Below are 26,456 nucleotides of genomic sequence, written 5' to 3' on the forward strand. Positions count from 1 at the left end.
GCTCGTCCTGCCGATTCAGCATTTGCCATTCTTCTGCTGATTGGCGGCCCTTTTACCCGAGCCCACGATGGTGAGTTTTCCTACTGTGCTGAAACGCTAGGCAGTGTATCTGAGCATCAGATGCCCCAGCAAAGTGCCAAATAAGAGACCACAAATAATGCAATAATTATACACTGACAACCCACGAGAAAAGAAATCTAAAGCCTCCATATGCACATTAGATGACGGCCGGACAAACGCTGGTTCTCCTATACACCGCCGCGCCAGCTCTGGTGAGTGGCGTGTTCGGCCGATGCCAGTCTGTGATTGGGGGGCATAAATGATGGAGGTAAAGACCCAGAGAACAGGGTAAAGGGGCTTCTTGTGGTGCACTGAGACATACAAAAAAAAAATTAAATCTACAAATCGGTTGTTACCATTTATTGAAACTGCAAGTAATAGGTTTAATGGCCTGCCAACGTCGATGTTAAAATAAATAAATTAATATAAAATTCTTTACCGGGGGGAGGTGGTGTAAGGCAAGACAAAGAAGCCCAAAGTGGTTTTGTCTTAAGGAAACCTGCAGCAATATTTTCCCGTAGTGCTTTGCATTGCGGCCCAGTAATGAGGAGCTCCCATACCACACCCTGCAATACAACATGCAGAAGTTCTCGCCTCGCTTCTCTCTGCCGTATCCAAAAAAAAATTTAAAGTCCATGGCAAAAAAAAAACAAAAAAAACAACACAATCACGGCCGGAATCAGCCCCACTTTATAACGCGCAGTGGGGGATCTGGACGTCAGGACCGACGGCACTTGCAAATAATATAATATATATTTTATTTCTATAAAAGTGCAGAAATCCTCCAAGCGCCTCCTAGTGGCACATCCTGAAACCGCTCCAGGCACTTGGAACGACTGATCGCCACCATACCCGGACCCCCCCGAAAACCTTATATGCTGCCCTTGATTCCTCTTTGCTTCAGCCGATACAAAGTAAAATAAAAAAGCAAAAAGGATTTCCCGAAACCGTTGGAAAGCCATATGTTAATAAACCTATCTGCAAAAAGCATCCCGCAGGAAAGGAGGGGGTTAAATGTATAAGAGGCCGGTGGCTCCGCTAGTTCTTCCTACCTACGCTTTCCTACGCCGCAGCCGGCAGCACCGTCTTGTGATCCAACATCCCTTCTCCGTCCACGGGGGCCGGCAGCTTCTACCACCATAGTCTGACTACCCGAGCCTTACAGGATGCAACCCGTGCTTTATAGGTGCAGAGACCGGACCTAGACTAGCCGCTTTCTGCTCTGGAGGGGGTGGAATATTTCAAGGCAAGCTTCACGTAGGTGGGCACATAACACTGTGGAATCGGGCTAGTAGCGCGCCCCCACGTCTCGTTCCATGACAAAACCTACAGTATCCGCTGTGTCGGAGCAGCCTTTGCATCATTAAGTCCAATATACATGTTATTATTTGGTCATTTACATAAAGTGTGGCGTAAGAGTTTGCTTCGTGAGCTGCGTCAGGCCTCGTTCTCCGTCGGGGAAGAATTGGCTAACACGGTGTCCGGCTGGCGGCTCATTCTGTCCAGCTCCTCCTGGACATTGGTCAGCACAGGCTTCTGTCCTGTACAGAACGAGAGAATAACTTTTTATTAAAGTGGATGGGACCGATCCCCCCCCCCAAGGGAGATGTTCATTAAGCCCCCTAGGAGCCGTGAGAATCCATCTGCCATCTGGGAAAGTGACAACCTAAACACTAAGGTCACTACTGACGGTGGCACCTAAGAGGTTGGACAGAGGCTGCAGGAGCTGGTGACATATTCTCTGTATAACTAGGTACATCCATCATTCACAATTCGGGGAGAAATGGCAGCAATGATGGAAGCCATGTGGACTACTAATCACCTGTTCTGCTAGACATGGCAGCTTCCAAAACCAGAGTTCAGTGTTGGTGGCCTTACACCACTACATCCAATGCTCTACATTGTGCTTGGTGATGTAAGGCTGCATGCAGCTGTTCGGATATAAAGCTCCCGGCAGGGACGCAGTGTTTGTGCTGATGTTATACTAGACAAGGTTTGGCCTCTATCGTTATGGAGCCATTGATTATTCACTATCTTCCTCAGCATTCGGTGACTTCACATAGGCCTGAATGAAAAACCTGAATTCACTGATTTAAGACGTGTGTGATGATACTTTTCTCCATACAGTGTATATATATCCTGTGCAAATGCTACAAATATCTAAGATAAAGGAATCACCTGGATACTACTTGAAAGCGATATTTAGCCTACCTGCTTTCTTGCCAGAGTTCGGAGCAGACCCCGGCCCTCCTGGACTACCGGGGGATCCTGTCTTTTTACTCAACAGACTATTGAAGAAACTGGCCAGGACTCCTTCGCTGGCTGCGGCATCTAATAAGAACACAATGGATACAGCATTAGAGAATCCTATAAATGTAGATTACATACCATGGATTGCACTATACATATCTGCAGATGTGCAGCACGTGGGAACACCGCTGTCCGCGATACCGGACATTGTACAACAGGTTACTTTTTTTTTTCTCTCCTGAAACAAACCAACACTTCTATAATGGGGGACAAGGAATAGTTTGGAATTACACTATTCACTTTAGAGCAAAGTATACTGAAAAAAATTCTACATGGGGTATCACGGTGAACAAATAAAATTCTACATGGGGTATCACGGTGAACAAATAAAATTCTACATGGGCTATCACGGTGAACAAATAAAATTCTACATGGGCTATCACGGTGAACAAATAAAATTCTACATGGGCTATCACGGTGAATACAATTCTACATGGGCTATCACGGTGAACAAATAAAATTCTACATGGGCTATCACGGTGAATACAATTCTACATGGGCTATCACGGTGAATACAATTCTACATGGGCTATCACGGTGAATACAATTCTACATGGGCTATCACGGTGAATACAATTCTACATGGGCTATCACGGTGAATACAATTCTACATGGGCTATCACGGTGAATACAATTCTACATGGGCTATCACGGTGAATACAATTCTACATGGGCTATCACGGTGAATACAATTCTACATGGGCTATCACGGTGAATACAATTCTACATGGGCTATCACGGTGAATACAATTCTACATGGGCTATCACGGTGAATACAATTCTACATGGGCTATCACGGTGAATACAATTCTACATGGGCTATCACGGTGAATACAATTCTACATGGGCTATCACGGTGAATACAATTCTACATGGGCTATCACGGTGAATACAATTCTACATGGGCTATCACGGTGAATACAATTCTACATGGGCTATCACGGTGAATACAATTCTACATGGGCTATCACGGTGAATACAATTCTACATGGGCTATCACGGTGAATACAATTCTACATGGGCTATCACGGTGAATACAATTCTACATGGGCTATCACGGTGAATACAATTCTACATGGGCTATCACGGTGAATACAATTCTACATGGGCTATCACGGTGAATACAATTCTACATGGGCTATCACGGTGAATACAATTCTACATGGGCTATCACGGTGAATACAATTCTACATGGGCTATCACGGTGAATACAATTCTACATGGGCTATCACGGTGAATACAATTCTACATGGGCTATCACGGTGAATACAATTCTACATGGGCTATCACGGTGAATACAATTCTACATGGGCTATCACGGTGAATACAATTCTACATGGGCTATCACGGTGAATACAATTCTACATGGGCTATCACGGTGAATACAATTCTACATGGGCTATCACGGTGAATACAATTCTACATGGGCTATCACGGTGAATACAATTCTACATGGGCTATCACGGTGAATACAATTCTACATGGGCTATCACGGTGAATACAATTCTACATGGGCTATCACGGTGAATACAATTCTACATGGGCTATCACGGTGAATACAATTCTACATGGGCTATCACGGTGAATACAATTCTACATGGGCTATCACGGTGAATACAATTCTACATGGGCTATCACGGTGAATACAATTCTACATGGGCTATCACGGTGAATACAATTCTACATGGGCTATCACGGTGAATACAATTCTACATGGGCTATCACGGTGAATACAATTCTACATGGGCTATCACGGTGAATACAATTCTACATGGGCTATCACGGTGAATACAATTCTACATGGGCTATCACGGTGAATACAATTCTACATGGGCTATCACGGTGAATACAATTCTACATGGGCTATCACGGTGAATACAATTCTACATGGGCTATCACGGTGAATACAATTCTACATGGGCTATCACGGTGAATACAATTCTACATGGGCTATCACGGTGAATACAATTCTACATGGGCTATCACGGTGAATACAATTCTACATGGGCTATCACGGTGAATACAATTCTACATGGGCTATCACGGTGAATACAATTCTACATGGGCTATCACGGTGAATACAATTCTACATGGGCTATCACGGTGAATACAATTCTACATGGGCTATCACGGTGAATACAATTCTACATGGGCTATCACGGTGAATACAATTCTACATGGGCTATCACGGTGAATACAATTCTACATGGGCTATCACGGTGAATACAATTCTACATGGGCTATCACGGTGAATACAATTCTACATGGGCTATCACGGTGAATACAATTCTACATGGGCTATCACGGTGAATACAATTCTACATGGGCTATCACGGTGAATACAATTCTACATGGGCTATCACGGTGAATACAATTCTACATGGGCTATCACGGTGAATACAATTCTACATGGGCTATCACGGTGAATACAATTCTACATGGGCTATCACGGTGAATACAATTCTACATGGGCTATCACGGTGAATACAATTCTACATGGGCTATCACGGTGAATACAATTCTACATGGGCTATCACGGTGAATACAATTCTACATGGGCTATCACGGTGAATACAATTCTACATGGGCTATCACGGTGAATACAATTCTACATGGGCTATCACGGTGAATACAATTCTACATGGGCTATCACGGTGAATACAATTCTACATGGGCTATCACGGTGAATACAATTCTACATGGGCTATCACGGTGAATACAATTCTACATGGGCTATCACGGTGAATACAATTCTACATGGGGTATCACGGTGAATACAATTCTACATGGGGTATCACGGTGAATACAATTCTACATGGGGTATCACGGTGAATACAATTCTACATGGGGTATCACGGTGAATACAATTCTACATGGGGTATCACGGTGAATACAATTCTACATGGGGTATCACGGTGAATACAATTCTACATGGGGTATCACGGTGAATACAATTCTACATGGGGTATCACGGTGAATACAATTCTACATGGGGTATCACGGTGAATACAATTCTACATGGGGTATCACGGTGAATACAATTCTACATGGGGTATCACGGTGAATACAATTCTACATGGGCTATCACGGTGAATACAATTCTACATGGGCTATCACGGTGAATACAATTCTACATGGGCTATCACGGTGAATACAATTCTACATGGGCTATCACGGTGAATACAATTCTACATGGGCTATCACGGTGAATACAATTCTACATGGGCTATCACGGTGAATACAATTCTACATGGGCTATCACGGTGAATACAATTCTACATGGGCTATCACGGTGAATACAATTCTACATGGGCTATCACGGTGAATACAATTCTACATGGGCTATCACGGTGAATACAATTCTACATGGGCTATCACGGTGAATACAATTCTACATGGGCTATCACGGTGAATACAATTCTACATGGGCTATCACGGTGAATACAATTCTACATGGGCTATCACGGTGAATACAATTCTACATGGGCTATCACGGTGAATACAATTCTACATGGGCTATCACGGTGAATACAATTCTACATGGGCTATCACGGTGAATACAATTCTACATGGGCTATCACGGTGAATACAATTCTACATGGGCTATCACGGTGAATACAATTCTACATGGGCTATCACGGTGAATACAATTCTACATGGGCTATCACGGTGAATACAATTCTACATGGGCTATCACGGTGAATACAATTCTACATGGGCTATCACGGTGAATACAATTCTACATGGGCTATCACGGTGAATACAATTCTACATGGGCTATCACGGTGAATACAATTCTACATGGGCTATCACGGTGAATACAATTCTACATGGGCTATCACGGTGAATACAATTCTACATGGGCTATCACGGTGAATACAATTCTACATGGGCTATCACGGTGAATACAATTCTACATGGGCTATCACGGTGAATACAATTCTACATGGGCTATCACGGTGAATACAATTCTACATGGGCTATCACGGTGAATACAATTCTACATGGGCTATCACGGTGAATACAATTCTACATGGGGTATCACGGTGAATACAATTCTACATGGGGTATCACGGTGATCAAAAACATAATGCAATTCTGGAGGGAATTGACAGCCTATCGGAAGGCCTCATCTATGCAATCACCTATCTAAGGTCTTCAACTACTTTCAGCACAACGCTACTAGTCTTTTTGCATTAAAAGGAGATTGCATTAACCTCAGTATCCGCAGCCTATGAATTATACAATCTCAGGGCTTCAGAGACCTCCACGTTCAACCTGTATTAACACGTGTTTAACATCGATGCATCCATTATTCACAAGTGCTAAAAATACACGAGTCTGTAAGAACGCAGGCATGAATACATGATCGAGCCAGGGAGGAGGAAACGCTGCATCCCCGGCCGGACGGAGAAACCTCTCGCTAGGAGTCAATGACAAATGTATGTAATGCACCAGGGAAGATTACAGAACCAGGTCACCGGCTGCTTCTGACGTCCGAGAGAAAAATGTAAAAAGTCTTCTAATGCTGTATATTAATGAGGGGCAAGTATGGATAAGGCACGGTCACTATATGGGGGTCTCCCGACTCTTCCCTGACAGACGATACATTGGAGTCTGACTCCGGCTCTCTCATAAAGAGCATAAGATTGACTGTCCGAGCGTATGGGAGTCGGGAATGATGGCCGTCGGCCAAAGGCTCGTGTATCCGACAGCCATCTAATGTGCATGGCCAGATGTGCCCCTTCCTGAAGACGTCCCCAGACGCTCAACACCTCTAGAGGAAGGAGTGCATGAAGCTGGTAGGGGATTGAGAAACTGTGGCTGCCATTCTGGACATCGCTAACCAGTTTTTGGGTACAAGTGAATATCATGGATTGGGAGGACCAAGAGTGTGCACGACAATTACTCTTAATATTAGGGTCCGGCTTTTTGACAGCCGCCATTGGTGAAGAGCTGGGCACGGCGGTGGGTCCGGTGCGACCTGGAGTTCGGGGGGATCCTGTGGGAGCTCTGGCTGGAGACTCCTAAAAGGCAAAATAATGTACGAGTTTAATGAGTTTCTTGTCACTTGTAATAAAAAGGACAAAACAATCAACGACACAATGTTTCACTGCGAACATCAAAAACCAAAGAAGGGGTTAAAACTTTGAATGACGGTTCTTGTTTAGTCCTTGCACCCCAAATCTTGTGACCGTCATGCTACTCGGCCCTCAGGAGATCACCTAATTGGCATAAAGCCAACAATACACAACCAGGCGAGACATGAGCGGTTCCATCGCCTGCAGACTTTCTATATATAAGGAGACTTGGCCGAGACACAGAAATTAAAAATACTGAAAGATCTCGCTAGATTCTGATCAGCGAGAACGAAACATAACGTGGGGCCAAAACAGGACGACGGACCCCCAGGACTGCATGAGACATCCATAATGCTCAGTGCAGGTTTGCTGACCCAATGATGTATAGCAGCTGTTAAAGCCCCCCATACACATTAGCTTAATCCCCGTAGAGAGACAGCCATTTTTAATTTTTTGGAATTACACTATTCACTTTACTACATAGTATACATGGGGTACCAAGGGGAACAAAAACCTAAGGCAGTTCATCACTGCTTTTAATATTTTGCTTTTACAGAAACATGATTCAGCAGGTCGGTACAATAACGGCTATACCAAACTTGTATAGTTTTAATAAATTCAGAACTTTGTGGAAAAAAAAACCCAGAACATTTTTTTTTTACTTTTTTTGTCAACTGAGCAGTGTGAGGGGAGTAAATACATAATTTTGTTTATATTGTTATTTTTGAGAGGGGGGGGGGGGGGGGGGGAGTGTAGGTGTAATCAAAATAAAAAGTTGGGAGTTTAATTTTTTTATTTTTTATAATGGGGAAAGAAAGAAATTATTTATATATATATATATATATATATATATATATATATATATATATATATATATATATATATATATATATATATATATATATATATATATATATATATATATATATACACAGTACAGACCAAAAGTTTGGACACACCTTCTCATTTAAAGAAATTTCTGTATTTTCATGACTATGAAAATTGTACATTCACACTGAAGGCATCAAAACTATGAATTAACACATGTGGAATTATATACTTAACAAAAAAGTGTGAAACAACTGAAAATATGTCTTATATTCTAGGTTCTTCAAAGTAGCCACCTTTTGCTTTGATGACTGCTTTGCATGCTCTTGGCATTCTCTTGATGAGCTTCAAGAGGTAGTCACCGGAAATGGTTTTCACTTCACAGGTGTGCCCTGTCAGGTTTAATAAGTGGGATTTCTTGCCTTATAAATGGGGTTGGGACCATCAGTTGTGTTGTGCAGAAGTCAGGTGGATATACAGCTGATAGTCCTACTGAATAGACTGTTAGAATTTATATTATGGCAAGAAAAAAGCAGATAAGTAAAGAAAAACGAGTGGCCATCATTACTTTAAGAAATGAAGGTCAGTCAGTCCGAAAAATTGGGCAAACTTTGAAAGTGTCCCCAAGTGCAGTTGTAAAAACCATCAAGCGCTACAAAGAAACTGGCTCACATGAGGACCGCTCCAGGAAAGGAAGACCAAGAGTCACCTCTGCTTCTGAGGATAAGTTTATCCGAGTCACCAGCCTCAGAAATCGCAGGTTAACAGCAGCTCAGATTAGAGACCAGTTCAATGCCACACAGAGTTCTAACAGCAGACACATCTCTACAACAACTGTTAAGAGGAGACTTTGTGCAGCAGGCCTTCATGGTAAAATAGCTGCTAGGAAACCACTGCTAAGGACAGGCAACAAGCAGAAGAGACTTGTTTGGGCTAAAGAACACAAGGAATGGACATTAGACCAGTGGAAATCTGTGCTTTGGTCTGATGAGTCCAAATTTGAGATCTTTGGTTCCAACCACCGTGTCTTTGTGCAACGCAGAAAAGGTGAACGGATGGACGCTACATGCCTGGTTCCCACTGTGAAGCATGGAGGAGGAGGTGTGATGGTGTGGGGGGGGCTTTGCTGGTGACACTGTTGGGGATTTATTCAAAATTGAAGGCATACTGAACCAGCATGGCTACCACAGCATCTTGCAGCGGCATGCTATTCCATCCGGTTTGCGTTTAGTTGGACCATCATTTACTTTTCAACAGGACAATGACCCCAAACACACCTCCAGGCTGTGTAAGGGCTATTTGACCAAGAAGGAGAGTGATGGGGTGCTACGCCAGATGACCTGGCCTCCAGTCACCAGACCTGAACCCAATAGAGATGGTTTGGGGTGAGCTGGACCGCAGAGTGAAGGCAAAAGGGCCAACAAGTGCTAAGCATCTCTGGGAACTCCTTCAAGATTGTTGGAAGACCATTTCCGGTGACTACCTCTTGAAGCTCATCAAGAGAATGCCAAGAGTGTGCAAAGCAGTCAAAGCAAAAGGTGGCTACTTTGAAGAAGCTAGAATATAAGACATATTTTCAGTTGTTTCACACTTTTTTGTTAAGTATATAATTCCACATGTGTTAATTCATAGTTTTGATGCCTTCAGTGTGAATGTACAATTTTCATAGTCATGAAAATACAGAAAAATCTTTAAATGAGAAGGTGTGTCCAAACTTTTGGTCTGTACTAATATATATATATATATATATATATTTATATTTATATTATTACAACTATACAATACATGTACATTTTTTTTCCCCTCACACACATATGTATGTATGTATATTAAAACACACACAAATAAAACATAATAAGGGTATGTGCACACGATGCAGAAATGCTCAGGATTTTTTCCTGAGCGTTTCTGCATCTCTCTGGCAGGAAAAAACGCATGCGGATTGTACATGCGGTTTCCTGCCAGGGACATGCGGATGTGAAGCGGTCTTCACTTTCATTTCCGCATGCGGGTTGACAAGCGCTTCCCAAGCGATTTTAGCATCACTTGGAAAGTGCTTGTCAACTTCACACTATATAAATCCATGCAACCGGCATGGATTTATATAGTGTGTGATGTCAAAAAATAAAAAATAAATCTATACGTTACCCTCTGATGGCCCCCGGTGTCCTGCTTCATCGGTCCCGGCTGCCGGCAGTGAAGACTTTAGGACCTTCCGACGTCAGCGTCACGTGACCCGTCACATGACTCTGACGTCAGCGAAGGTCCTTCTTCATTCAAACGCGAAGTGCCCGGGAAGCCGGCAGGACGCAGCGCGGGCCGTCAGAAGGTGAGAATATATATATTTTTTATTTTATTCTTTTGGTACCTGGGTGTGGATGAGAGTCCTCTCATCCACACCCGGGTACCATCCGCACATTAGACCGCATGAAAAGCGCATCAACATATACAGTGATGCGGATTCCATGCGGTCTAATGCAAGTCAATGGCGGCAAAAGAGCAGCGTTTCCGCAAAATTAATTGACATGCTGCGGATTTTTGACCGCAGCGTTTACGCTGCGGAAAAATCCGCATCATGGGCACAGCACATGCGGATTTCCATTGGGGAACATTGCTGCCCTTCTACCATGCGTTTTTCATGCGTTTCCGCGGCGTTTACGCAACTGCAAAAACGCCGCGGAAACGCATGAAAAACGCATCGTGTGAACTCAGCCTAAATATGTATTTATATAAAATAATATAAAATATTAAATATTTTTATAATAAATAACAATAAATATATAAAGTGGGGGAAATAATTATTTGATCCCTTGCCGTTTTTGTAAGTTTGCCCACTGAAAGACATGAACAGTCTATAATTTTAAGGGTAAGTTAATTTTAACATTGAGAGATAGAATATCCAAAAAAAAAAAAAAAAATCAAGAAATTCACATTGTATAAATTAGATAAATATTTTTGCATTTTGCAGTGAGAAATAAGTATTTGATCCCCTACAAACCATTGAGTTCTGGCTCCTACAGACCAGTTAGACGCTCCTAATCAACTTGTTACATCCATTAAAGACAGCAGTCTTACATAGTCACCTGTATAAAAGACTCCTGTCCACAGACTCAGTCAGACTCTAACCTCTACAACATGGGCAAGACCAAAGAGCTTTCTAAGGATGTCAGGGACAAGATCATAGACCTGCACTAAGCTGGAATGGGCAACAAAACCATAAGTAAGACGCTGGGGGAGAAGGAGACAACTGTTGGTGCAATAGTAAGAAAATGGAAGAAATACAAAATGACTGTCAATCGACTTCGATCTGGGGCACCATGCAAAATCTCACCTCGTGGGGTATCCTGGATCATGAGGAAGGTGAGAGATCAGCCTAAAACTACACGAGGGGAACTTGTTAATGATCTCAAGGCAGCTGGGACCACAGTCACTAAGAAAACCATTGGTAACACATTTCGACTTAAAGGTTTAAAATCCTGCAGTGCCCGCAAGGTCCCCCCGCTCAAGAAGGCACATGTGCAGGCCCCTCTGAAGTATGCCAATGAACCCCTGGATGATTCTGTGAGTTATTGGGAGAAGGTAATGTGGTCAAATGAGACAAAAATTGAGCTCTTTGGCATTAACTCAACTCGGCGTGTTTGGAGGAAAAAGAAGGATGAGTACAACCCGAAGAACATCGTCCCAACCGTGAAGCATGGTGGGGGAAACATTATACTTTGGGGGTGCTTTTCCGCAAAGGGGACATGACGACTGCACAATACTGAAGGGAAGATGGATGGGGTCATGTATCACGAGATTTTGGCCAACAACCTCCTTCCCTCAGTAAGAGCATTGAAGATGGGTCGTGACTGGGTCTTCCAGCAAGACAATGACCCAAAACATACAGCCAAGGCAACCAAGGAGTGGCTCAAAAAGAAACACACTAGGGTCATGGGGTGGCTTAGCCAGTCTCCAGACCTTAATCCCATAGAAAACTTATGGAGGGAGTTGAAGCTCCGAGTTGCCAAGCGACAGCCTCAAAATCTGAAGGATTTAGAGATGATCTGCAAAGAGGAGTGGACCAAAACTCCTCCTGACATGTGCACAACCCTCATCAACTACGAACAAAGTCTGACTGCTGTGCTTGCCAACAAGGGTTTTGCCACCAAGTATTAAGTGTTGTTTGCCAGAGGGATCAAATACTTATTTCTCACTGTAAAATGAAAATAAATTTATACAATGTGATTTTCTTGATTTTTCTTGGGATATTCTATCTCTCAATGTTAAAATTAACCTACCCTTAACATTATAGACTGTTCATGTCTTTGTCAGTGGGCAAACTTACAAAAGCAGCAACGGATTATAATATATATATATTTTTTTTTAAATGCTGGCACAGGCTATATACTCACCGAGGCTCTTGTCGGAGTGGCCGGTTGCTTTGCCAAGTGGGACTATGAAAAAGAGAAAAAATTAATCAGAGGACTTAGTAGTTAATGGCAAAGAAATATTCAACCTCTTTCAAGTATAAAAGCCGATCATTAACCAATATGGCTATCACTGCGCCCAACGTGGAGGATATTCAGCTTTCCCAGACACCTGAGAGGCAAATCTACCAGGTGATACTATGATCTGGGAATGGGAGATATAGTGCTGCCTTTATATGCAGCATTTTCAATGGCAGACACGACTAGAGACAAATCCAATGATCGCTGCTGCCAATCACAGGCCTCAAAAGAAAAGGAAGTCATCACATCCTGTCATGCCCGGGACCACCAAAGACACACCAGGGCACCGTGGTCAGAGCAGACAATGCCTTTATAAAGTCAAACAACCCCATTACCTTTCTAAAGGCCCCGTCACACTTAGCAACGCTGCAACGATCCGACCTGTCAGGGATCGTTGCTGCGTCGCTATGTGGTCGCTGGGGAGCTGTCAAACAGACAGGCTCACCAACGATCAGGGGAGCAGCGACATCGTGGAAAGAATCTTTCCACGATGTCCTGCTCTTGGTTACCAACCTGCTGAAGCAGGAGCAGGCTGGTAACCATGATAAACATCGGGTTACTAGGGGCACACGCGCTCCTAGTAACCACTTGTTTATCATGGTTACCACTCTGCTACAGTGAGCGGGAGGTTACCGCTCACTTTAGCAGGCTCGTAACCATGATAAACAACGGGTTACTAGGTGCGCGTGTGCCCCTAGTAACCCGATGTTTATCATGGTTACCAGCCTGATCGCTGCTCCCGCTGGTCACACACAGCGATGTGTGCGGACCAGCGGGACAGCAACGATCAAAAAATGGTCCAGGACACTTTGCAGCGATCAGCGACCTCACAGCAGGGGCCTGATCGTTGCAAAGTGTCACACATAGTGACATCGCTGGTGAGGTCGCTGTTGCATCACCAAAACCGTGACACAGCAGCGATCTCGCTAGCAATCTCGCTATGTGAGAAGGGGGCTTAAGTGAATGTATCTGCTAAATGTCAAGAATTACACCTTATAAGACACCTGTATATCACCTGTGTGATAGCACATACCTGTTGCTTCATCAGGAACACCTGCTCGTCTTCTGCCGCCACCTCCTTGTCATGGACAAGCTGTGGGAAGGAAAGCACCCGACACTAAGACTAGTTCATGGTGACACACAGAAGAGGGCGACACACAGAAGAGGAGACCCCCTACCTTTCTTATAGGCTGCTTTACAATAAAGTCTTCAAAGGCATCTTCAGGTTTGACGCTTGTGAAATTTTCATACAAAATCCCTATTTTCTTCTCGTTGTCCCAGCCAGCAGGACTAATGAGAGAGTCAATAGGAAGGGTTAACAAGAAGCACAGGGCAGCACAGAACCTGCACAGACAATGGGGAAGACGCCATCTCTGACCCCAGGGACTCTGGAAGGAGATGCTCTTCATTGCCACACACTACGGCTTCAGCCTATACCATGGAGGAGTATTATGGTGAGCGGACCACAGACATGAGATACAGGAGAAATCTTACATAAACACGGCGTCCTTCTCCACCACCATGGCAGGCGAGCTGAAGTGGAAGCCATACGTCTTATGGACAATGTACTTGTACAGAAGATCCAAGTTCTTCTCTTCTTTCGCTGAAGAATAAATTAAGGCGGCTCCATCTGTCACGATCAATTAAGGAAAGACATGGCAGCAAATAGGGGATAACAAGATCATACTCCAGAGCTGCACTCACTATTCTGCTGGTGCAGTACAGGATAAGTAATGTAAGTACACAGTGACTGCACCAGCAGAATAGTGAGTGCAGCTCTGGTGTATAATACAGGATGTAACTCAGGATCAGTAATGTAATGTATGTGCACAGTGACTGCACCAGCAGAATAGTGAGTGCAGCTCTGGAGTATAATACAGGATGTAACTCAGGATCAGTAATGTATGTACACAGTGACTGCACCAGCAGAATAGTGAGTGCAGCTCTGGAGTATAATACAGGATGTAACTCAGGATCAGTAATGTATGTACACAGTGACTGCACCAGCAGAATAGTGAGTGCAGCTCTGGAGTATAATACAGGATGTAACTCAGGAACAGTAATGTAATGTATGTACACAGTGACTACACCAGCAGAATACTGAGTGCAGCTCAGGAGTATAATACAGGATGTAACTCAGGATCAGTACAGGGTCAGTAATGTAATGTATGTACACAGTGACTGCACCAGCAGAATAGTGAGTGCAGCTCTGGAGTATAATACAGGATGTAACTCAGGATCAGTAATGTAAGTACACAGAAACTGAGCCAGCACAATAGTGAGTGCAGCTCTGGAGTATAATACAGGATGTAACTCAGGATCAGTAATGTAATGTATGTACACAGTTACTGCACCAGCAGAATAGTGAGTGCAGCTCTGGAGTATAATACAGGATGTAACTCAGGATCAGTAATGTAATGTATGGACACAGCGACTGAGCCAGCACAATAGTGAGTGCAGCTCTGGAGTATAATACAGGATGTAACTCAGGATCAGTAATGTAATGTATGTACACAGTTACTGCACCAGCACAATAGTGAGTGCAGCTCTGGAGTATAATACAGGATGTAACTCAGGATCAGTAATGTAATTTATGTACACAGCGACTGAGCCAGCACAATAGTGAGTGCAGCTCTGGAGTATAATACAGGATGTAACTCAGGATCAGTAATGTAATGTATGAACACAGTGACTGCACCAGCAGAATAGTGAGTGCAGCTCTGGAGTATGTACATTATGTGAATGATAACTGAAGTGTCAGCTCAGTGACAGGATACACTGCAGGCAGAACCTCCGGATGTGAGACTGGATGAAGTCAAAATACTCGTCTCTGTAGTCGTGCTCCTTCTCCAACACGCTGACTGCGTCACACTGAAAAGACAGGAGAGCAGATTACCTGGAGAGCCTGAGCGGACATAGTGAGGCCGTGCTGGATCTGTACGTGGACTGCACATGACAGGACGCTGTACGTTATGTCCGGCTCCCGGCAGACTCCTATCTGCAGGCAGCTATCTCAGGGTACTTGCCCCTCATCAGTACACAGCAGGACTTGGCTGGCTGGATGAGACCCCACTTCAGACTTGCTGGGGTTTTGATTCATGGGTTTGGGCAGGCGTCACTAGACTAAATGGGCAGATGGGTCTTCCTCACACACATTGCTTTCCATTTAAAAGGGGTTGTCCGAAGAAAACCTGTTAATGAACCCAGGAGCTTAAAGGGGTTTTCCAGCAGTGCTTACTATGGCATCGCCAGGTATCATATCTGTTCATACAGGACAGGTAGATGACACTGTCCCCAGGACCTCTCATTTACCTATGCTGTTGGACAGCCCCCCCCCGTGTTGTGTCACACACAGGACTGACCTTGGTGCACACGACCAGCACCGGCATGCCGAGATTGTGAGTGAGAATATTGTCTCCGAGCGGCAAAACGACATTCTCGTCATCTGTGACCGATGACGTCGGACCTCTCCTCTGCGGGGACCCCGAGGAGGCGTCTTCTGGTTCCACATATTCTTGAAAATCCTTAATGACTGGAAAGAAAAAAAAAAAAAGTTATTTTAAAAAAACTTCAAGGAGGAGACATCACAGAGACCCACTAATGGGGGGGGGGGGGGGACGCTGGCAGAAAATCATGAAGAAAGCCCTGCAGCAATTGTCAAAAGAAGAGACACTTCTCCTTTAAGAGATGCAAATAAGCGCCCAGCACATTTGTGCAATTAGCATGTCCACACAATGGAGACATTCACAGAGGACCCCCATGTGCTAGAGACCATCAGCTATGCCACACAAAGGAGGACCCTACATTGTGCCAACCACAGGACATGTCATTGTGAGGATGGACGGGGCAGGTGGTGTCTCCCCCCCCCCCCCCCCCCCCCGTCTGCACACACAGCCATGTTCATTCATCCTCAGTGGTGTAGGATGTCGCCCGTATAGATGAGTGGACATAGAAATCCAGCCGGGAGGAGACGCCGCCATCTTGCTCTTCCCATGTTGCTTAGCTGTGCTCTGCCTTGTAATGTACAGTATAGTTTCCATTCAATAACAGCAAGCAAAGATTTTTGGAAATTATGCAAAATTTGGAGCCGCATGCATTAAGGTCTCCTGCCTGCAAGTGGCACAGCTGCAGACCCACCAGTGTACCCCCCAATAATCAGTATTGCACATAGATCCAATACTGATTAACGGGATGCGCGCACTGGGAGTCACATCCAAATTTAGCCCCCCCCCCGAAAACCAGAATGAGGACATGGAGTCATTTATATATTGCACCAGCGGCGTGACGTCACCCAGAGACAATATACGATCAGTTTACTTTGGGAGGATGGAACGACCTGGCCGCTCGCCAAAGGCAAACATGCAAGTATTTGCACAGAGACACGTGCCGACGGCCGCGGGAATATCAGTGTTTGCTGGGAAATTACTTCACCTTAATGATTTCACACATATTTGTCACCGAGGATTTATAGGAGGAAGAGAGATATCACCAGATTGGACGCCACTACTTAAAGGGAGGAACTAAATGTTCCAATTCTGTCCCTTAATCCAACTTTTGCACCTCTAACAAACGGCAAATATTCCTTGCTCTTGGCCAAGTTAGTAAAATCCCAGATGAATCAATCTGCAGCAGGTGCAGAACTAACACTCCCAGCAAGCCCAGGAGGCTGCAGTGCTGCACAGCCGCAGTTTACTTTTCTCTACAGATCATTTCCCAGTTAATAAGCCATGAAATCTTCATTCTCCATTGGCGGAATTGATTGTTCACACATGAAAATGAATGAAGGGATAATGCTACTGGACAATTGCTTATTGGCAATTGCGGCGATGTCCTGATGAATGAGAAACGTCTGTATTCACGTCTCCAGATGAATCACATGCTGCCCCAGACATCTGCAGGAATGTTCTTTGTCCGCGGATCAAAACAGCGACTGCCAAGCAGCGTCCGGGCCCAGCGTAAACATGTGCGAGATGCACCCGGGGTGTGAAACCCCAAGGAAGGCTCCGCCACACCCAGACGCACAGGCAGGAACATCGGGAGGATGGCGTCTTAAAGGGCACATGACGTGACCAGCTGTCAGAGCGGTGGTCACCCGGCTTGGCTACAGGCAGAGGGGAAGGATCGCCGCACTCTAGTATGCGGAACACATGGGCAGCCATATTGGTCGTCAACCCAGGTTTAAAGGGGGATCTGGGAAGTGTCGTAAGGTAGTCGGTAAGAAGAGTGTTATTTCAAAGCAACAGGAGTATTTCCTAACAAAAAGGCACAACCCCTTATATGCCCAGAAGCTGGAGGAGTCCGGGCTCAGATTAGGTGAAAAAGAGACCGATCAGGTTCCAGTGAAAGGGAATATTCTCAGCGGTAACTCTACCTCCTTCAGTACACAGCGCAGACAATGCTCCCGCCAAGACGTTTCCCACCTCATTGCCTCCTCTATTCCACAGGAACATGAAGCAATGACTTACTACAAGCTTGGTCCGCGAGGACAAGGCGCCCAGTTGACGGGCCCGCCAGGCGCCCAGTTGACGGGCCCGCCAGGCGCCCAGTTGACGGGGCCGCCAGGCGCCCAGTTGACGGGGCCGCTAAACCTGCCAATCCCATATACACATTAACGCTTGTGGGCCGTGCATGTGTTCTCAGTAGGGACTGTGGAATTAAGGCATCGTCACACTAAGCGACGCTACAGATATCCCGACAATGATATGACCTGTCAGGGATCGCTGCTTCGTCGCTATGTGGTCACTGGTGAGATGTCAAACAGTCAGATCTTCCCAACGACGCAGCAACCCGTAACGATCTGTATAACTGTATGCACGCCTATGTTTCTGTGTCTGAGGTCGTTGGTAAGGTGTCAAACACACCGATGCATGCTACCCAACGGGACCTCAAAGATCAAAAAAAGGTCCAGGCCATTCCGACACGACCAGCAATCTCACAGCAGGAGCCTGGTCGCTGCTAAATGTCAAACGTAGCGAGATCGCTGCTGAGGTCGCTGTTGCATCACAAAACTTGTGACTCAGCAGCGATCTCGCTTAGTGTGACGGGGCCTTAAGCCACTATCCGCAGCTTATCTTCAATAAGAACAAAAGGATCAGTCACGTGGAAAGCCAACAAGGACAATCATTCTTAGGCTGTGTGCCTACGATGCGTTTTTAAACGTTTCCGCAGCGGCAAAAACGCTGCAGAAACGCTTAAAAAACGCATGGTAGAAGGCCTGCCATGTCCCCCAATGATAATCCGCATGTGCTGTGCACATGCTGCGGAAATTTCCGCTGCGGAAAAAAACGCAGTACTACCAATTATTTTGCGGAAGTGCTGCGTTTTCGCCGCCATTGACTTGCATTAGAACGCGCCAATTCCGCAAGACTGCATCTGTACTTGCGTAATTGGCGTGTTCTAATGTGCGGATGGTACCCGGGTGTAGAGGAGAGGAGAGTCTCATCCACACCCAGGTACCATTAAAAAAGCTGTAAAAAAATAATAAAATAAAAAATAATTGTATACTTGCCTTCTGGCGGCCCGCGCTGCGCTCCTCCTTGCTTCCCGGCACTTCGCGATAGAATGAAGGACCTGCGCTGACGTCAGAGTCATGTGACGGGTCACGCGACACTGACGTCGGCAGGTCCTTCAATCCACCGCTGCCGGGACGGTGAAGCAAGCCAGCGCGGGCCATCGGAGGGTAAGTATATATTAATTTTTTTATTTTTTGACATTCTCTCGGTCACACTATATAAATCCATGCTGTTTGCATGGATTTATATAGTGTGACCAAGTTGACAAGCACTTTCCAAGTGATGCTAAAATCGCTTGGAAAGCGCTTGTCAACCCGCATGCGGAAATGCATGTGAAGAACGCTTCACATCCGCATGTCCCTGGCAGGAATCTGCATGTACAATCTGCATGCGTTTTTTTTCTGCCAGGGAGATGCAGAAACACTCAGGAAAAAATCCTGAGCATTTCTGCATTGTGGGCACATAGCCTTAAGGCCCCCATATACATTAGACTGACATCGGACGATCCTGACGATATCAGCAGATAGTAATGTGTATGGGGTCTCCTGTCTCTCCCCCGACACATGATGTTGAAGGAGATTAGGATCCGGCAGGTCTGATTTTGGACTGTTGACCCTTTTGTTCTTGGCGAGATAAGCCCCACCAGACGTATGGAAATAGAAAACACAGCAAAGCATGTTGTAAGTGGTGAAGGATAGATGTTGGCCGAATAATTGGTTGCACCATTTTTCGTCCAACAGCTATTCATTTTGTATGGGAGCCCCTTACCGATCTTCCACTCATGATGGAGTAGAGTCTCACCAAAACTGGCATTTTAAGACTCTGCAAAGTATGATGTTAAAGTGGGTTGTTCTGGATTAGAAAAACATGGCTGCTTTCTTTACCAGCAGCAGGACGCAACATGACCGACCTTGTGGTCCCAACCATAGCAGTGAAGAAGCTGCATCTCCAGGAGTTTGTGACTGCCCCTCTTACTTGTTAAGATACTCTTTAATAAGATCTGATCCCTTCCTGAGACACTTACTCTTCTGTTCCATGTCTCTAATCTCTTCGGGTGAAATCTTCAGCTTGTCTATGTGGTCTCGTAAGACGCTGGCCCACTTCAGCAGCGATTCCATTATCGTCCACGGCCTGGACATGTCTCCTACAAACACAGCCAGCGTGTCGCGGATTGTGTCCGCAGAAAGGGCGAACTTTAAAAGGCCTTTGTGGTACAGATCTCCGTCCAAGATCCAAACATTGCAGCGCGTGTGATCTGAAAGAAAAAAGCCGAAAGAAGCTCAGTACCAAAACCAATGATGTGTGAAGATCTCTAGGACTCTCCTAACCAGGCCCGAGATCAGATCGGCCTCGTTCCTCCATTCGGCAGAGATGCAATCGCAGGAATTCCGGATTTGCTTTCCGCCACGATTAGCGCTTTCTCAGCAGCAGAACATGGATATATTCTCGTGTTTACATAGAAATTAGCTCTGAGCCTGGCAGCCGAGCAATGAGCTGGAACCCGGAGTAAAAGCGCTCATTGTCTTTGGACAATATCATCCATAATTTGTCACGCAGCTGCCGCTTGGCACCGACGGGTGCCGTAAATAGCTGGCAAGGAGGTGCGGAGAGAAGGCAAGCCGCATAGTGCAAGCTGCAAATAGTCTGAGTCACGGAAATAGAAGCTGATGCTCCTCGATTATGCAAATAAACGTCTGCACGTAGAAAGACACAAGATGTCTGCCGCGACTACTACAGCGCAGAGAGAGGGTGCAAAGAACTATGAAAAAGCATTGTCCCCGCCCCGCTCTGTCCCCTCCGAGCCCTGCGCTGTGACCGTGTCCTGCCTGTCCCCGCACCTTGCGCCCACAGCCGTCCCCGAGTCCTGCACCCCTCGCCATCCCTATACCGCCCCCTCCCCGCACCGTCACATGACACAAATGCAATGAAGCTGTGAACTATGCGAGACATGCCAGTCACACCTAGAGCAGAAATGTGTCATTTTTAAAGGGCCTCAACCACAAATCTTACCTTACTGCTGCAGACGGAGCAAAAAGGGGGGAGGCTCCTGCTGCAGCCAGTTGTCTTATAGTCAGGCACAGTAAATTTAGGAGCAGGACGAAGGGGACATTGCTTTTTTTCATACATTTCTTAGATTTAATCGTCATATGAGACAAAATAAGATCAATAAGGAAGGAAGTGCTGGAATATTTTTCCATTTTCCGTAAAATTAAAATGAGAGATCGAAAACCAAACCGTGAGGTGTCACCAGACTGCGAACCCAGCGATGCAGGATACATATAGTTTTAATATCAGACGCATTCGGTAAGACCATGCATAGTTCAGAGCATGTTGGGAGTTGTAGTTATACAACAGCTGGAGAGTTGTAATCCCCCTTCTGTGATTTATATTGGTCGGGGGGTGGGATGAATGAATGGGGAAGCGTTACTTCCCTCTGTCAGTGAATTGACATATTCCTGTCTATAAGCAGTGACTGAATACCTCTCCTGATCATGAACAAGTCATATACAGCTGTATCTTGTAAGGAGCACGACAGGGGTTTCTTTAGCCTCTGAAAGTAAGCGAGAAAGTTTCCTTCAGTGATCGCACGCGGAGATCTTTCAGATGCATGAAGGAAGCCGAACAAATAAGGACCTATGTACAAACCACAGCACCCTTCGCTGATTAGCGGTGTGGATGGTTACTCACCGTCTCTGTCCTCATCGTGAATACTCAGATACAAATACTCCAGGCCTCGTCCTTTCTTGTTATGATCCGCTCCTTGCAGCTTTGCCATCAGAGTCGTCTTTCCCGATCCATCTTCCCCTGCATTGACCGAAAGAGAAAAAAAATTAGACAAATGTCCTCAGGTCGGAGACTGAAAGCCTCTCCTGATGGTTGTCGCACCCCCAAAGTCATTTATGTCTGCTAAGTTCAATGCTCAATAATAAAAAAAAAAATCTACATGGAAATTACCACGTAACGCGGTTTTTAAATCTGCAACACGTCAATTGTTTTTATGGATTTTCCCTGCGAATTGCACCCTTTGCCATGGAGGATGAAATCTGCAGCAAAATCAGCAATCGCTCCAACATAAGGTCTCCCTCTCCACAGTCAGATATAACATCTGTCATTACCTATATATCACATTTTTTGAGTGGGGGGGGTTTGTATGAGGTAGACAGGACACCACTCACCAAACACCAGAATATTTTTCCCGCAGGGGAGCTTGTTCCGTGCCCGGGTGGAGACGTCGCTGAGAATAGATGACCTGCACAGAAAAACAAGAAGATGGGGGTTATGTTTTGTTTAGAGCAATATTTAATGGTGTTGATGAATTCCAGAAACGGATGATGTTTCAGGTCACCGTGATTTACCGAATACTCACAGGACAGAACCTTAAAAGCCGATGTATTTCTTTAAATGCAGAGGGAGCCGGAGGTCATATTTTATTAATCAGCGCAGCAATATCCGCAGTGCATCTCCCCAGCTCATTGCTGATGTATAATGCGGGTCTTAAAGAGTCTCCTACTTAAGAAATAGAGCGCTGAGCTCCTAGAGGGGGGGGTCACATCTTGTAAGGTATAAAGCTGGAAATGGAGTCGGACCACCCAAGGACTTTACTGATGATTTTCCGAGCTCTAGGCATACAGGAATGAGGTTGCAGATTTTCCATAGCAGCCAAAATTTTGTTGCAGCAATTTTGCCCGTGTGATGAAATATGCAATTTTCCTTCCCCAAAAAAATAAAATTAGCAGTGAATTTGCTACGTGGGAACTTATCCTGACACTTACTCACAGATGCCATAAAAAGCCTCATGACAGAAAGCAGTACAATCGCTGAGGCCCGGACAAACCAGGGTGTGGTATTCCCCTGGGCAGGAAGGATTAAAGTTGTGAGCTTGGTGAAAACATCAGTCAAGAGAATGCAGAACTGTAAAGTAATATTCTCAACGCTGGGAAAAATAAAAAAGTTGTGGATTAAGCGGCCATAAAAATGTGCCACCCTAAGGAGACCTGTCTGCTCTCCTGACTCTGGAGCAGAAGAACCCAATGTCAGTTCCTAGTTAAAAAAGTTTTTTTCTTAATTATTTAAGCTTTGAATGAAGGAAAAAGGAGACTGGTGGAAGATGTCGTGTCACCCAGCTTTCCCAGAAGCAGACAGAAAAAGTTTGACCAACTTTTAAACTGTTGGTAAATGCCCGGCTGACAAGCGTAGAGGGCGGCAGTGATCTATAGACGGCCGTAAAGGAACAGGATGAGTCTGGGACTGTAGGAAACGCTGATGGGAGTGGTACAGACTCCGTATTTAGGAAGGAACGACTGTTATCTGGAGAAATAACTTTTTCCTTTTTTGATGCAATTATATCATAAACGATTCAATAAAACAGGAGCTGATGAGAAGTAAATCTGTTCTGGATCATATTTGGCATCAGACCACGTGATTACCCATCAGAACGACTCAAAAAAAAGTTTACAATGCACAAAAAACTTTAGGTCTCATTCAGACAACTGATCATCAAGGTTAGAACATGAACCCAGTATAATCTATGGGGTTTTATCTGCACGTTTTGGGTCTTTTTTTGCAGATTATGTCGCCTCTACCCATTCAAAAAAAAAAAAAAATAACACATCGGTGCTGGATCAGAGCCACTGAGCAAAAATTACCCATATACATCTATGGGTCCATGAAAATCAGTCAGAGCATGGCTGACAATTGTTATTAATATTGCACTTTTTTGGGGGGGGGGGTTAAGAAAATCACCCATGAAACGCCAATAATAAAAATTGTCACAGACCAAACATTGATGAAAATCTGATCCAAAATATAATTTTTTTTTCCCCGTGCGAGAATGAATAAGACTTTTCACACATGGAAACCATAAGCAAGCAGGTTATTTCCAATTGACTTATCTTATTTTGATTTTTTTTTTATTAAATTACATCTTATGTAGAATGAAGCCCTTAGGGTCGGCGTTGTGGCCACGATCTGACTCACTGAAGTCAGCCTTAGGCTAATGAGGGTTTCTCTCAATGCTACACGTTATCAGACATCCAGAGAGTAAGTGATAACTTGCAGAGTGGTTGGGATCTGACTTCTGGGACCCCAATAATGCCAAGAATGGGCCTCTGAAATGCACCATCGGAAAAAAGCACTAGCGCCCCTTCTCTATGGGACTGCCAGAGAATGCGCTCAGCTTTCCCCTGCAGTCCCAAAAAAAAGATAAAGGAAGGGGTGGCATCCACTTAAATGATTTTAGCAATTGTTGGAGGTCCGACAAAGATCCCACCAACTTGACATTGCGGCCTATTATGGGACATCCCTCTAAATAAACAAAAACACATTGTTCCAATGACAGATCCAACAGCTGGCATGGAGTTACAATCCTCAGCATGCAGGGCATTCTGGGAGTTGTAGTTTTGCAACCCCTGGATTACTGGATTTGAGTCAGTTTTATAAACATTGAAAATCCCCCCTTTCCCCTAGATCAGATTGCATTTCTACCATAAGTTAGTAACAGGGGTCGTCTTCTTCAACCCCCCCACCCCAAGATTACTATACTTCAATGCAATTTTGGGAGGTCACTGCATAAAAAAAGACCAATGCACAATACAAAGACAAACCTCACACAATAAGTGAATTATGAGAAACCAAAGATAGGACGACTTAGTCTAAGTATGGCGAACGGTATGGATTACACACCCACACTGGGTACTGGCACAGCAGCTGGGGGTCCCATTGAAGACCCCAGTGTCTGCCATGTTTGTACACCCATGAGCCTGTTACTGAATTCACAGAAGATTGGGGGGTGGGTGATTGCAAGTCTCCTAGAGGGACGAATAGGAAAAAAAAAAAAAAATTATATTCATTCATATATATTTTTATTATTATTAATTGATGTATATATATGATTGATATATATCAATCAGGGAACGTTAAAAGGGTTGTTCAATGGTAAGTTGTTTTGTTTAGGAAAGGATTAAAAATAGTGATCACCTTCCAGCGCCCCCACGAATCCAGCGCAGCCCGCCTGCAATTTGCTGCGTTGGTCAGGTGACCGCGTCGTCAGATCACACAGGGTAGACAGTGCTGCATGGGATCCGCACGGGCGCTGGACGGCTGACATGCCTCCGCTTATTATTTTTAGCCAATCCACGGCTTTAAAAAAAAATAATGAAGATGAAGAAGAATTTACTGTCGGAGAGCCCTTTTTAATAATATGTAAAAAAAAGTATATATATATTAAAAAAATGCTACATTTAGTAACCGTCCAAACTAATAAAATATCACAATATTTATCCCGTACGGTCAATGACGACGACAATCTCAGATTTTCTGCCTCCCCCTAAAAAAAAAATGAATAAAATGTTTAGAAAGTTGTACAGACCCCAAAAAGGAAATTTCAGAGAACATGCCCCCAATACAGTGGTCCAGGCCGGAAAATAAAAAAGGTAATGGGGGACCCTCAGACAGAAAGGACCACATTACCCAGCAGCTGGATAGATATATATATCACACACACATTCCTCTAGTGACATCACTGATACAAGGCTTACCAGCCACATAGAACTACAAGTCCCAGAATGCCAGCAAGGACTACAACCCCCAGCATGCAGGCAGAGCCCCGTCCGGCACCTGAAGCTGTCAGTCGTGTCCAGGGCAGCAGCCCCCTCCCCATTATCAGCAGTCTCTATGGTAATGGCATCCCCCGGTGTGGCAGTGGGCGCTCACTCCCCTCATGGCGCCGTGTTTCCCCCCTGCAGAGCAGCCTCCTCCTCACCACAGACTCTGCCCCTCGTCTTCTTCGCCCCCCACTCCCGGTGCCTCCCCCCGGTCAGCGCCCAGCAGCTTCCTCTCCGCCGCCATCTTGCCACTGCGGCCACCACAAAGAATGACATCACCCGGGTGCTCTTTGGAGGACCCACCTTTGAGGCGACTAAGTAAAGTGCCTGACACAAAACGAGAAGTTTTCAGCTCTAGATGAGAGCAGAATTGAGCACGATAGAAAACTAGAAAACCCGCTAAGTGGTCGGGATAATTAGGAGGGGAATATTCGTGAAGTCCGGTAACAGGCAATTATTGTGACAGCTTAAGCGTCTGGATCTTGAAGACAGGGGTGAGGCCGAGAGCGGAGCCGCGCCTTGTTCACACACTGCCATCTGCTGGCGGGATGGTGGTATTACATAGGGAAAAAAAGT

General features: G+C 45.0%; 1 protein-coding gene across 2 annotated transcripts; it reads right to left on the reverse strand.

The window, feature by feature from the left end:
* Nucleotides 1-392: 392 nt before the first annotated feature.
* On the reverse strand, nucleotides 393-26,190 carry DYNC1LI2 (dynein cytoplasmic 1 light intermediate chain 2). Of its 2 annotated transcripts, none has more exons than XM_073659165.1 (13): nucleotides 26,039-26,190; nucleotides 22,455-22,528; nucleotides 21,967-22,083; nucleotides 20,303-20,533; nucleotides 16,129-16,298; nucleotides 15,544-15,637; nucleotides 14,261-14,396; nucleotides 13,945-14,056; nucleotides 13,800-13,859; nucleotides 12,671-12,712; nucleotides 7,280-7,397; nucleotides 2,272-2,391; nucleotides 393-1,601 (listed from the first exon to the last, which is right to left on the reverse strand). In XM_073659165.1, the coding sequence occupies exons 1-13, from the start codon at nucleotides 26,122-26,124 to the stop codon at nucleotides 1,498-1,500; spliced, it is 1,464 nt and encodes a 487-aa protein (XP_073515266.1). In that variant the 5' UTR covers nucleotides 26,125-26,190; the 3' UTR covers nucleotides 393-1,497. The 2 variants fall into 2 exon arrangements, with proteins under 2 accessions (XP_073515266.1, XP_073515265.1); XM_073659164.1 differs by lacking the exon at nucleotides 26,039-26,190 and adding an exon at nucleotides 25,815-26,023.
* Nucleotides 26,191-26,456: the final 266 nt, after the last annotated feature.

This window comes from Phyllobates terribilis, unplaced genomic scaffold (genome assembly GCF_046119375.1).
Source record: "Phyllobates terribilis strain yellow unplaced genomic scaffold, ASM4611937v1 Scaffold_13__5_contigs__length_258822181, whole genome shotgun sequence".
In the NCBI taxonomy this organism is placed as follows: Eukaryota; Metazoa; Chordata; class Amphibia; order Anura; family Dendrobatidae; genus Phyllobates; species Phyllobates terribilis.

Excerpts from the sequence above, each read along its gene's own strand:
- DYNC1LI2 (XM_073659164.1), bottom strand. The coding sequence starts at position 25,936 with ATGGGGAGGGGGCTGCTGCCCTGGACACGACTGACAGCTTCAGGTGCC. Across the intron at positions 16,299-20,302 it reads TAGAGACATGGAACAGAAGA|TCATTAAGGATTTTCAAGAA; the intron begins GTAAGTGTCTCA and ends TTTTCTTTCCAG. Across the intron at positions 2,392-7,279 it reads GCCGGACCCTAATATTAAGA|ATGCCGCAGCCAGCGAAGGA; the intron begins GTAATTGTCGTG and ends TGTTCTTATTAG.